Source organism: Chiloscyllium plagiosum, chromosome 31 (genome assembly GCF_004010195.1).
Source record: "Chiloscyllium plagiosum isolate BGI_BamShark_2017 chromosome 31, ASM401019v2, whole genome shotgun sequence".
NCBI classification, from domain to species: domain Eukaryota; kingdom Metazoa; phylum Chordata; class Chondrichthyes; order Orectolobiformes; family Hemiscylliidae; genus Chiloscyllium; species Chiloscyllium plagiosum.
Window position 1 is genome coordinate 15,294,846 of NC_057740.1, and position 14,273 is coordinate 15,309,118.

Here is a 14,273-nt window from a genome sequence, read left to right on the forward strand (position 1 = left end):
TGAAAGCACAACTACTGAACAGGATCATGCTTTGAAACTTTATTCAGGCCAAGAAAAATCTCTTCCCCAGGGATCTCTAACTTGCACTGAGTGCGTGCAGTGGAAAAACTTGACATGACTATCAACTCTAAATTAAAAGATTGAAGGGTATATAAGAATAGATGAAGGATTCCAGATGGATTAGCGAGGCTAGAGACAAAAAGGTGATATTTGTTGTGGAACTAAGTGAAAAGAAATTGCTTTGTTAATAAAAAAGGTTATGGAATGGAGGACAATGTTAGCTATGAAATACAGTTGATTGTGAAGTTAGAAAGGAAGAGACACACAGGATTAAGAGTATGCTTAGTGTGGCATACAGAAAGATAGTGGAATTCATGAAGTGCCAAAAACAACTATTTAGTGGGCAGCTGAATTTTATGATGGTTATTGTGGATGGATCCAAAATAGACCGAATGAAAAGATCCATGTAAAATGAATTGGAGCTAGAGATTACCACTGAACAAAGAGACATGCCAGGGATCTGGAAGGGGTTGTGCGAAAGGCATGATAAAAAAAAAAAAATGGACGTGATAGCAGTGAAGGTTAAAAACAGACAAATGAACAGAGATTTACATCATGAAAACAGATCCTTCAGTCCAACTCGGCCATGCCGACTACATAATCTAAGTGAATCTAGTCCCATCTGCCAGCATTTGGCCCACATCCCTCTAAACCCTGCTTATTTATATACCCATCCAGATGCCTTTTAAATGCTGCAATTGTACCAGTCTCCTCTACTTCCTCTGGCAGCTCATCCCATACATGCACCACTTTTGCCCCTCAGGTCCCTTTTCAATCTTTCCCCTCATCTTAAATCTATGCCTTCTAGTTTTGTGACTCCCTCATCCCCAGGAAAAAGACTTTGTCTATTTACACTATCCATGCCCCTTTGTACTTGCAGGATTATATTTTATTTTGCTCAAAAACTGCATAAATCCATGCAAGATTCTCTAAATCCCTTAAAGAAATAGAATCGCCTGGACATTGGGGCACAGACAGCCTCACACAGGGCATCTTATACCTTTAATGCATTATCTCTGAGTTGACATGGCACCTCTGTTAAAGTTCACTTGAGAATGTAACTTTAAAAAAGTTCTGGGCTTTACATATGAAAGAACATGGTCATTCTAAAAGACAGACTGAAACAATCCAGGACTTTTTCAATATATAATTTCATCACACTGCAAACTTTTGCTATAAATTCTGACTTATGATCGTATTCTCCACAACCACCTGAAGAAGGAGCAGTGCTCCGAAAGCTAGTATTTCCAAGTAAACCTGTTGGACAATAATCTGGTGTTGTGTTTTTTTTCAAACTTTGTACACCCCAGTCCAACACTGGCACCTCCAAATCATGCCCTTTATGATTTGTAAACCTTTATAAGGTCACGCCTCAGCTTCCAACACTCCAGGGGAAAGAGCACCAACCTATGCAGCCCCTCCCTATAACTCAGATCCTCTAACTCTGGATTTACATCCTTGTCAATCTTTTCTGAACCCTATCAAGTTTCACAACATCCTTCCTACAGTAGAGACCAGAATTACATGCAGTATTCCAGAAGTGGCACAACTAATATCCTGTACAGCTGCAACATGACCTCCCAACTCCTATACTCAACACACTGACCAATAAAGGAAAGCTTACCAAATACCTTCTTCACTATCCTATCTACCTGCGACTCCATCTGCCACTTCTCACCTCATTGGCCCATCTGATCAAGAACCCATTATTCTGGTAAATTTCTTTACTGTCCGTTACACTTCCAATTTTGGTGTCATCTGCAACTTACTAACCATACCTCCTATGTTCACATCCAAATCATTTATATAAATGAGAAAAAGAAGTGGACCCAGCACTGATCCTTGTGGCACATCACTGGTCACAGGCCTCCAGTCTGAAAAGCAACCCTCCATCAATCCTTCTGCCTTCTACCTTCGAGGCAGTTCTGTATCCAAATAGCTAGATCCCCCTGTATTCCATGTGAGCTAACCGGTCTACCATGTGGAACCTTGTCGAATGTCTTACTGAAGTCCATACAGATCATGTCCACCATTCTGCCCTCATAAATCCCCTTTGTTCCTTCTTCAAAAAACTCAGTTATATATTCTTGAAAAAGGAAAATAAAATTATCTAATACAGATGAGAAGGCGACTAAATCAAATGCAAACAAAAGGCAAAAGCTTGCCGGTGCTGGAAATCTGCTCTCCAGATATGCTGTCTGACTCTTTAAATGCATTCAACACTTTCCCCTGCTGCTTTAGATTTCCAGCATCTGCAGTTTTGCTTTAATATGCACTACATTAATTAATAGCCTTTAACTTCACCATGTTTAATTCTCACAGCCATAAAACAATGAAGATAATTCAAAATTAAACTCCACTGAAAGAAAGCGATCGGCAAAGTTGTGTGTAGAGTGCCACATTGTGGCTATTTTGAAGAACTGCTGCTGCCAGCACCTGACAACTTCACTCAATTTACCCACAAAAAGCAACAAACATCTGCAAATTCTATTTCAAAATGACCAGTGAAACACTAAAAACAAAACCAACAGATCAAATATCTAGCTTGAAATCATTCCATGACAATTTAACATTTTCTATTCATTTTAAATTAGAATTGACAATTTAGAAATGAAACCTTAAATTTTTCTACGGTTGAACAATTACAAATACCAACATCCGACCAAGTTCTCAAAATTTTAACAGAATTGATCATTTAAAAAAAGTCTTGAAACTAAGCCTGGAAGACACTTTTTGGTCTCTTAAACTGCAATTCTGGATAATCAATGTAAAATCAAAAATTATTAGATTGAAAGTTTACATTTCGGTGTTCAATTGTAAAAACACATTTTTACATTTACAGGTACTTCCTCAATAACTCAGTGGTTGAGTTCTTGCATGACCTCACGCTATATGAAAATTGCACAATAAAAATAGCACTTTAAGTGTGGGCGATACAATCATGTTATAGACAACACACATTTCTGCATTTCACCAGAAGGAGCAGCGCTCCGAAAGCTAGTGCTTCAATTAAATCTGTTGGGCGATAACCTAGTGTTGAGAGATTTTTAACTTTGTACACCCCAGTCCAACACCAGCATCTCCATATCATGACTACATAATCAGTCAAAGCCAAACTGGCAACAATCAATGACAGAAGCCAGAAACAACATTCCCTAATAGGGAATCATGTTACAGCCAATTTGCGTTAACGAAACGCATGTTATAGCAGAACAACTTTTACCTCCCATAGGTAGATGCTCTCTCCGATCCCAGCAGCAACATGAAGCCCATTAGGTGATGCAGCAAGGCAGGTCACAAGCCCAGGACAGATGATCTTCTGTTGTAGTTGATCCTAAATAGAGACGGTAAAGTTGTTTGTTTAACTATAGCATCATTTTTAATAATACTTTATGGAAACAAGTTTCAACTGTTATGCACTGACTGTTGCTGTCAACTTTTATCAATGTATTTAGAAGTGAGTTACCATATATGAACAGTTATAATTTCAACACTTTGTATAAAAAAAATCAACTTGCACAAGCACAGCCTTAGCAGAGTTATGTGGAGTCTTTGCAGCATTCAGCTATAAAGAGCACACCAAGCAAACTAAAATTAAAAAGGCAATTAAGAAAGCCATGAAAAGTTCTGTTAGGCAAAAACAAGGAAGATCTAAAGACGGTTTATAAATACATAAAGAGCAAGAAAATAATAAAAGAGCAAGAAAATGTCAATTAGAGACCTAAAGAGTAACTTGTGCATAGAGCCAGCTGGTTTTTAATATTGCGTTGTCTTCATAATTTTACGACACGGCAGTGAACCCTTCTGTTAAGTAAGCCAAACACCCAGAAAAGCTCACCTCACCTCAACCTGTTAAAATGATTGACAGAAAACTTCCAAATTCCACTATTTAAATATCAATTTAATTTTTTTATCTCAAAAAAATGAACATTAAACAACTATTCACAACTCTAAGCTCCCCACTTTCTCTTAACTGATTATCTGCTTCCAACTCTATAACAATATATACTATTCCAATAAGACACTTAGTAAAGTTACATCAACTTAATTTCAAAAGCACACAGCCACTGTTGTCTTCTGCGTCTTCACTATTCTGGCTATCTTGATTTTTATTGCAAGTACGTTTCGTTTGAAGAGGTACCTTTGATAGAGAGTGTTTTGTAATTTCTTGGAGAGTAAAATGTTAAATCTCTAGACATTTCTATCACGATGGTAGTTGCTCTCTCTAATTTTTAACATGTCTGCATTTTATAACCATGTCCCACCATCACACCCCCCCAAAAAAAAAATTAGATTGTCTCATTGGTTCAATGTTGGCAAAACAATAAATTCAAACTCGATTGGGTTTTACTGTCCTGGGACATAATTTAAACGGATTGGTTGAATTTGAATAGTCGTCAAAACAGCAACCAAAACTCAGATCCATTTCACAACCAAATGTTACATATTTTCAATTTTCCAGTACTCTCTGGGACTGCCATCTAGTCATAAACACAGGTGCTTGTAATATGTTTAGAACAGCATTTGCTCTTTCTTAAAAAGGTACATGCATTCAACTAAAAACAATAAAAATGGGAAACATAGCGCACCGAGCTAAGGAGAATAAACAATAGATAGGTTGCCCCCCGTGTTATTTACAAAACACCCCTCTCTCATCGGTGAGAAGAATGCAAAGACCTTGTGATAAGATCTGTGGATTCAGAGTTGGCTGGCTAACAGAAGGCAGAGAGTGGTTGAAGAGGGAAAGTATTCTGCCTGGAAGTCAGTGTTGAGTGGGGTCCCAGGGCCTCTGCTCTTTGTAGTTTTTACAAATGACTTGGCTGAGGGGGGGGTTAGTAAATTTGCAGATGACACAAAGGTTGGAGGTGTCGTCGATAGTATCGAGGGCTATTGCAAAGGTTGGAGGTGTCGTCGATAGTATCGAGGGCTATTGCAGGCTGCAGCGCGACATAGACCGGATGCAGAGCTGGGCTGAGAAATGGCAGATGGAGTTCAACCTGGATAAATGCGAAGTGATGCATTTTGGAAGGTCAAATTCGAATCCTGAATATAAGATTAAAGACAGGATTCTTGGCAGAGTGGAGGAACGGAGGGACCTGGGTGTGCAAGTACATAGATCCCTCAAAGTTGCTACCCTAGTGGATAGGGTTGTTAAGAAAGCATATGGTGTTTTGGCTTTCATTAACAGGGGGATCGAGTTTAAGAGCCACAATGTTTTGCTACAGCTCTGCAATTCCCTGGTGAGACCACACTTGGAATATTGTGTCCAGTTCTGGTTGCCCTACTATAGGAAAAGATACAAAGGCTTTGGAGAGGGTGCAAATAAGGTTTACCAGGATACTGCCAGGACTGGAGAGCTTGCCTCATGAAGAAAGGCTGAATAAGCTGGCTTTTCTCTCTGGAGAGAAGAAGGAAGAGAGGAGACCTGATCGAGGTATACAAGATAATGAGTGGAATAGATAGAGTCAATAACCAGGGACATTTCCCCAGGGCAGGATTGACTGGTACGAGGAGACAGTTTGAAGATATTAGGAGGAAGGTATAAAGGAGACATCAGAGGTAGGTTCTTTACACAGTTGTGAATGAGTAGAATGTGTTGCCAAACTGTGGTGGTGGAAGCAGAGTCACTGGGGACATTTAAGCGACTGCTGGACATTCACATGGATAGCAGTGAATTGAGGGGTGTGTAAGTTAACTCATTTTATTTTCGATTAGGATTAAACCTCGGCACAACATCATGGGCCAAAGGGCCTGTTCTGTGCTGTACTTTTCTATGTTCTATGATCTAAGACTCTTGCTCCAGTCATTGGCATCTGCTTGACTACATTATTGCCCAAATGAGGATATTGCATCACCTACATCATGACAGGAGCTGACAACAGCTAGATCAACCACAGAACAGATTAGGTAACCTCCATAAATTAGGCCCAATAACAGCAGTGATAGCTAAGCACTGCTGCAGGACATTTCATGTCAAAGGTCTGAACAACTCTGCAAATAAAGCCCTACATAATCAGTGCCTCACAGCCAAACTTGCAACAATCAATGATAGGAGTCAGAATGTCTATAGCACCTGGTCAATATTGAAAAATCATAAAGTGTGCTTGTGAGGAGTCTTCATGTTTCTCTACCAGGAAGCATCAAGACTGATTTAACAAGAACAACCATTAGATCCAGTAGCAACTTAACAGAAGCACAAAATGTTCCTGAATTGAAAATACCACCAATATTGAAGGGAGATAAAATAATCTTTAACAATTAAATGATAAGGTCCAACAAAACCTATGACCTAGTGAACATACAGGTAGAAACACAGGAAATATAGCAACTCATTGATAGCCACGATACATGTGGATTCTTCATCTCAATGAAAAATGTCTTCCACCTAAGGATCCATCCCACTAAAGTGTAGAAACAGAGTGGACTCATCATGGACAGAGGCAGTAAGTACTCAGTGGAAGAAGCATTTTGAGAATCTCCTCAGCTGATGTAATGTTAAAAGATTAACTTGTACTCTCTCTGGACATTAAGGTAATATTAAAGGGTTAAAATGCACTGTCTTTGGGTGGGGACGAAAGCCATGAAAGAATGCGGATGACTATCCATTGTCATTTAAACATTACTTCCCTGCTATTGTCAAGTTAAACTATCAATTCAATCTCTTCCATTCAGTAATGCTTTCTGGCTAGAGGTATCACACACCTTCATTGTCTTGGGGAAATCACTGAGTCAGGAAATCGTCTGCATAACGATTCCCCAGGATTGGGGCATGATCTCATCGTGCCATTATACCTGGGGTAGCATGTGACTGAGTAACAGGGGATTGGCTTGAGTGGCATGTGATTGGGGGGTGGTGGGCAGTGGCCAGAGCATCTGTAGGCATGGCCAACAGACCTGTACAAACAGGATGTGTTTTCTTTGTTGAGCGCCTCACTTTGACCTGACTTCACATGCCTGTGAAGGGGGTCAAAGGGGGTCGCCAAGCTTGTACTGTACTATACTGTGCTTAATAAATTTGGTTGCTTGTTCACAGAAGTTGGTGTGTTGCAGTTGCATCAAGTGTGTAAGAACCTCAGGAAAAAAAAACTAACACTGAGACTCAGTCTTTGACATGACTATCCTCAACCACATTGTGCTCCCCATCATTTTATTATAACCTCAGCATGACGTGAGATGAAAAAGACCATCCAATAGTGGAGAATCAATAAGGCCTTCAATACAGATGGATCTCTGAAGTACTAAAAACACATTGGAGCCACACAGTTGTACACACAACCTCACCTTGAAGAAAAAAGGCCATAATTGTGACCAGTTTCAAGAAAGGAGGCAAAACCAATTACAGTGACTACAAAAGGGATCTGCCCTTTGTCCATCACAGGGAAAGTCATTACAAACATCCTCCACAATCACATCCTCCCAGTTTCAGAAAGATTCTTACCAAAGTCATAAGGCACATTCTGTCCACTAAGTGGCAATGGACTGAATCTTCACAGAAAACAAGCCCCAGAAAAGTGCAGAGAGCAGCAGCAATCTTTATACATGGCTTTTCTCAGAAAAGGCCTTTGAATGTGTCAGAGCTGAAAATATGTTGCTGGAAAAGCGCAGGTCAGGCAGCATCCAGGGAATAGGAGAATTGACGTTTCGGGCATAAGCCCTTCAGGAATGAAGAAGGGCTTATGCCTGAAAGGTCGATTCTCCTGTTCCTTGGATGCTGCCTGACCTGCTGCGCTTTTCCAGCAACACATTTTCAGCTCTGATCTCCAGCATCTGCAGACCTCACTTTCTCCTTTGAATGTATCAACCAAGCATGAAGCACTCTCCAAAAATTTTGCTGCCACAAATTTACTGCCATCCTCCACCTGCTATAAAATAGCATGAAAGCTGTGACCTTTACAAAACAATGCAAACTGGGGTCAAGCAGGATTGTGTAATTGCACCAATGCTCTTCTCCATCTTCCTTGCCTCAACCCATCCTAAATCCATGAAGCTTCCTGCAGGTGTGAAGCTAATCTACTGATTAACATCCCTCAAGTACAGAGCCAAGGCAACCTCCACCACTGTTATCAAGCTGTAGTATACAGACTATGTTTCCATGAGCGTACACTTGTGAGCCAAGCTCCAATATATTATCAATACATTCACAGAGGCATGCAAGAATGAGCCTTACAAGTCAAAAGGTCCTCTATCAGCTTGCATCCATTGCACAATACTGTCCAACAGATGCTTCAATAACACTGTCTTCTCTAAGGCCAATTCCTCTGGGGCTAGGTTTTAGTTAGTATTCAATAGCTACACTGAGTTGACCACATTGCTACTAAAGAGCTTGAGGAAATACCTCAAAAACACTCAAAGCCTTCCTGAAAAAAAAATGCAATATCTCCATTGACTCATGGACATCTCTAGCCCAAGACTGCCCAAAGCAGAAAGACAATCATGGAGTATTGCCAACAGGACTCAGTGGTAACCCAGCACAAACAGACTGAGCATGCAAAAATCTGTGCATTCCACCCACCACATCAGCAAGTGCCACTACCCAACCCATGGCAAAGCTTGCAGGTTGGTGGACTATTTATCCACCTCAGGACCTATAATATCTGAGCAGAAGAAAGTTTTCCTCAAACCCTAGGAATTGTCCAAGACTTAGTTATACTAGGAAATTGTAAGGAAAATGCCAGGAACTACAACTAAGGATACATCAACAGGGAACATTAAAAAAAAAACTTGGCCAGAGTCAACATTAAAGGATAGAAGCACTTGGCAAATCTCAGTGGGTTTCTTTTGAGGTTGTCGAATAAACTAATAATGGTTAAAAAAAATTTAGATCATCAAAAAGGTAATTACAATTTTATAGCCTCTGGGATTGATGGTGGGGGGGAAAAATAATATAATAGTATAAATCAAGGATTCAATAATAGACAAAAACAGCATATGCAAATAAGGATCACTCTCAGTTTGGCAGACAGAGAGATACAAAGATCTGCTTGTGTTTGGGTCTTAGCTAATTACTATCTACCAAAAAAGACAAATTAGGAAGTCATGTGAATGTTATCCAAGTTTGATGAGAAAATTAGATGGGAAACAAAGCTACAAAGAGGACGCAAAAGGATCTAAATTAGTTAAATGAATTGACAACATGGCAGGCTGAACATAGACTTTTTTTTTTAAGATTACTTAGTGTGGAAACAGGCCCTTCGGCCCAACAAGTCCACACCGACCTGCCGAAGTGCAACCGACCCAGACCCATTCCCCGACATTTACCCCTTCACCCAACACTGCAGGAAATTTAGCATGGCCAATTCACCTAAACTATACATTTTTGGACTGTGGGAGGAAACCCATGCAGACACGGGGAGAAAGTGCAAACTCCACACAGTCGCCATCAGTCTTTGGAATCTGGAAACATAAAAGGTTGTATTGTTGAAATTTTAGATTCTGAGCGTCTAACAGGTTTGATGCTCAGAAGCTGAAACCACTGGCTGGAGAGTCTAGGACATAGGAGTATCATAGTGACAGAGTGTAGGGATAAACCACTAAGGGCAGATATGAAGAAAAATACATCTTCACCCAAAGACTTTGTAATTATCAATCCCACACAGCTGTGGGTTCTCAGTCTTTGGGTATATGCAAGACAGATCGACACCAAGGGAATCAAGTGATTTTGGGATAATGTGAAAAGATGTAAATGTGATAAAAGATCATACGTGATACCCTGCAAGGTAAGCAGTGTAAGAGATCACATTTTCGTTTTTTTGAGATTGTTACTTGAAATGCAAGTTGAACTACAACAATTGCAATACCAGGAAAGTTTTAGTGGTGGTGTGGAGTTGCCAGTGTTGGACTGGGCTGGACAAAGTCAGAAGTCACACGACACCAGGTTCCAATCGAACAGGTTTACTTGAAATCACAAGCTTTCATCAGGAAAATCAAGCATTGCATATTATTGAGCTGTGCATTATAAACTCTTTACATAATTAAGAGGGGGAATGAGACTGAGTGGCACCAAGAACTTTTCAACTCAAGTTTTTGCCTGTCAACAACCTTCTGATTGTTTGAGCTGTAGTGTGTTAAAAAGCTAGACGTGCCAACAGCATCAGTGGAAAAAATATTCGCAGTCTGAAAGCATCCATTGAGATTCAGAATCCCTACAGTGCAGGAGGCCATTTGGCCTATTGAGTCTGCACTGAGCTTCTGAAAAGCATCCCACTTCGACCCAACCCGAGCACCTCCTCAACGATCCCCATAACCCTGCAAATATCATGGCGAATCTGCCTAACCTGCACATCCCTAGACACTACAGACAATTTAGCATGGCCAATCCAAGTCACCTGCACATAGATGTACAGAATGGAAACAGACCCTTCTGTCCAATTTGTCCATGTCAACTAGATGTCCTACATAAATCTAGTCCCATTTGCCAGCACCTGGCCCAGATCTCTCCAAGCCCTTCCTATCATATACCCATCCAAATGCCTCTTAAGATGTTGCAATTGTACCAGCCTCCACCACTTCCTCGGTTAGCTCATTCCATACACACACCACCGTCTGCACGAAAACGTTGCCGCTTAGGTCCCTTTTAAATCTTTCCCCTCTCACCTTTAAACTATACCCTCCAGTTTTGGACTGCCCCTCCCCAGGGAAAAGACCTTGCCTATTTACTCTATCCATGCCCTTCATGATTTTATAAACTTCTATAAGGTCACCTTTCAACCTCCTACCCTCCAGGGAAAGTAGCATCAGCATATTCAGCCTTCTCCCTATAGCTCAGATCCTCAAACCCTGGCAACATGCTTTTAAATCTTTTCTGAACCTTTTCAAGTTTCACAACACCTGAACTGAATGCAGTATTCCAAAAGTGGCCTAACCAATGTCCTGTACAGCCAAAACATGACCTCCCAACTCGAATACTCAATGCCCTGACCAATCAAGGAAAGCATACCAAATGCCTTCTTCACTATTTTATCTACCTGCCACTTCACTTTCAAGAAACTGTGAACCTGCACTCCAAGGTCTCTTTATTCAGCAACACTCCTCAGGATCTTACCATTACCTGCCCTGACTTGACCTCTATAAGGTTACCCCTCAGTTTCCAATGCTCCAGGGAAAATAGTCCCCAACCTGTTCAGCCTCTCCCTATAGCTCAAACACCCTTGTATATTTTGAGACAGTTGATGGAACAGTGGAGCACATTATCAGTGCACTCTTCCTGGTTAGGTTGTGACAGACTTAATATGACCATAAGACACAGGAACGGGAGTAGGTCATTCAGCCCATGGAGTCTGCTCCACCAACAAAATAACAGCGGATCTGACAATCCTCAACACCACTTTGCTGACTTTTCCCTATAACCTTTGATTCCTTTACTGATTAAAAGGCCATCTCAGCCTCTAACATACTTAAATGATTCAATTTCAACAGCCCTCTGTTGTAAAGAATTCCACATATTCACAAACTACAGAAGAAATTCATCTGGATTCTGGATGGTTAAAGTTTATGCCCGCTTGCCGATCCTGGGGATCTACTCACAGGTACCTGTGCGGGGGGAGTAGAAGTTGTTCTGAAATGCATGACCCCTTATTCTGAGATTATGTCCTCTAATCCCAGAGGAAACAAACTTTCCACATCAAACCTGTGAAATCTTCTAAGAATCTTCAATGTTTCAATTAGGTTACCTTTTCTTCCCAATAAAGTATAGGCCCACTCTACTCAACCTCTCATTTGTGAACCTTCTTTGGACTGCCTCCAATGCCAGCATATCTTTCCTCAGAAAAGGGGCTGAACACTGTTTATAATATTACAGCTGTGATCTGATTAGTTGTTATGTATAGTTTTAGCAAAGCCTCTCTATTCCCTTTGAAATTAACACCAACAGTCCATTTGCCTTCCCTGAATTTCGGTGCTAGTTTTTCGTGAATCGTGGCTGAGGGCTCGCAAATCTTTCTGCAGTTCAAAGAAAATTCTCAGCTCCTTTACTCTTCCCGCTAAAAATCATAACCTCATATCTCCCCACATTATATTCCATCTATCAAGCTTCGGCCCACTCACAACCTATTCATATCCCTCTGCAGACTCTTTAAAGCAAATGGCTTGCTCCTACTTCCAATTTTTAAATACTTTAAGGTAAATTTTACAAAACAGCACATGCATTTGGTGTCAAATGGATTCTGGATGGTTAAAGTTTATGCCCGCTTGCCGATCCGGGGGATCTACTAACATGTACCTGTGCGGGGGGAGTAGAAGTTGTCTGAATCTCTAGCGGGGAAAGACCTCCTTCCCTGTCAGTCAGTCAGTCACTCACCTTCCTCTGCAGTTCCCACACGCTGATGTAGTTCTTGCCGAGCTGCGCTCCCAGGAGATACTCGCCAGCGAGGGTGCACAGGCCACGGGCCGACGTGTTGCCTCCCCGGTAGCTGGTAAGCGAAGTCCCCGAACGCGGCTCCCAGACGTTGCAGTTCCATAGTGAACCTCCGGCGTCAGAACTCAACACCACCTCGAGCACCGACGCCGCCATCTTACGAGCTTTCCCACAATTCCTCCAGGCAAGGAGTAGCGAGGCAAGAGAGGCCGAGGTGTTACCATGGCAACGCCTGAGCTGGGTTGGGAACTTAGAATTAGTCAGACCCAACACACTTCAATTTGAACCACAAAGCTTTTTTTTAAAATGTACATACAGAAACCGAAGAACAAAATAGTCTGCACAAAAATGATTGAGACATTAGAACGCAAAATGGCACTTGAGAGCAGGATATAAATCATAGGCACAATCAATCAGAATTGGCTTTATGAACAATAACTTTTGAAAAGGTGAGATCGAAAACACGGACGAATTTAAAAGTTTCGATGGCAAAGATGGTTTTGGAATATTACGTCAAATGCACTCCGAACCAGAATCATTACGGTTCAGAAGCAGGCCATCCAGTCCATCCAAATGAGCATTATGACATATTTATAATTATATGATCCTTTCCCTACAAATTATTTCTATTAATAATCATCTAATGCGCCCTTGAACGCCTCTACTGAACTCGCCTCCATCACATTACCACGCGATATATTTCACATCCAATCTACTTGCTATGTCAAAATGGTTCTTCTCATTCTTTTGAAAACCCTTCTAAACCGATGTCCTCTCATTTCTGATCTCTTTAGAAGCAAGATCAACCTCTGTGTCTATTCTTTTTAGACCTTTCATGGTTTTGAAAAAATTCGTCAAATCTTCACTTAGCCTTCTCCAAGGAAAACAGTCCCCGTGTTTTTAATATTTCCTCATTATCCCTAAATCATTCTCATGAACATCTGCATTCAAGGCATATGAAATGGCGGTTTCACTGGGCTAGTAATCAAAAACTCAAGCCAAGGTTCTGAGGAAAAGGATTCAAATCCCAACATGGCAGATAGATTTTTGAATTAAATAAAAACTAGTCTTTCTTGTTAAAACCCCATCTGCTTCACTAATGCCTTTTGGGAAAGGAATTCTACCATCCTTACCTGGCCTACATGTGAACCCAGACAATAGGGTAAAGTTGCCATAATCCTACAGACACAATGAGCTGAATGACCTATTCCTGTACTGAACATTTTCAATGATTCTACAAGACCATAGGGCTACTGTCTCATTAAGGAGAGGTGATTGATGGACAAATACTAAGATATAGAATTAGAAGTTCCACTGGTAGGAGACTTGGACCAGAGGCACAGCTTGAGAGTGAAAGCACAAACCTTTAGAACGGAGATGAGGAGGAATTTCTTCAGGCAGAGAGTGGTGAATCTATGGAAGGCTGTGGAGACCAGGTTATTCAGGATATTTTTCAAAACAGTGACAGATATATTTTTGATTAATAAGGGATCAAGGGTTATGGGGAGAAGGCAAGAGAATGGGATTGAGAAACATATCAGCCATGATTGAATGTCAAAACAGACTCAATGGCCTAATTCTGCTCCTATATCTTATGATTTCACTATGCCTTAGTGATGGGGAGAGGTTTAGAAAGTCAGTCCTTCGTAGTAACCACAGCTTGTGCAGAAATTGAATCCACACTGTTGGCATCGCTCTGCATTACAGCCATCCAGTCAACTGAGCTAACTGAACCCTTTATACCTGCAGCAGGATGATTGATTCTTAACTGTGATTTGGGCAATAAATGCTGTGACACCCCATAAACAAATAAAAAAAGTCTCTCCAATGCATTTTTTGTTATCCTATATGATGATTCTAT

The 14,273-nt window shown here is 40.9% G+C and overlaps 1 protein-coding gene across 1 annotated transcript in view; it reads right to left on the reverse strand.

The window, feature by feature from the left end:
* Positions 1-14,273, reverse strand: part of wdr18 (WD repeat domain 18) — a 217,438-nt gene that overhangs the window by 193,016 nt on the left and 10,149 nt on the right. Inside the window, exons 2-3 of the mRNA XM_043721023.1 lie at positions 12,356-12,649; positions 3,284-3,394 (exon numbers count right to left, since the gene is read on the reverse strand). Coding sequence (XP_043576958.1) covers positions 3,284-3,394; positions 12,356-12,649 — 405 coding nt within the window. The remainder of the gene's footprint in view (positions 1-3,283; positions 3,395-12,355; positions 12,650-14,273) is intronic.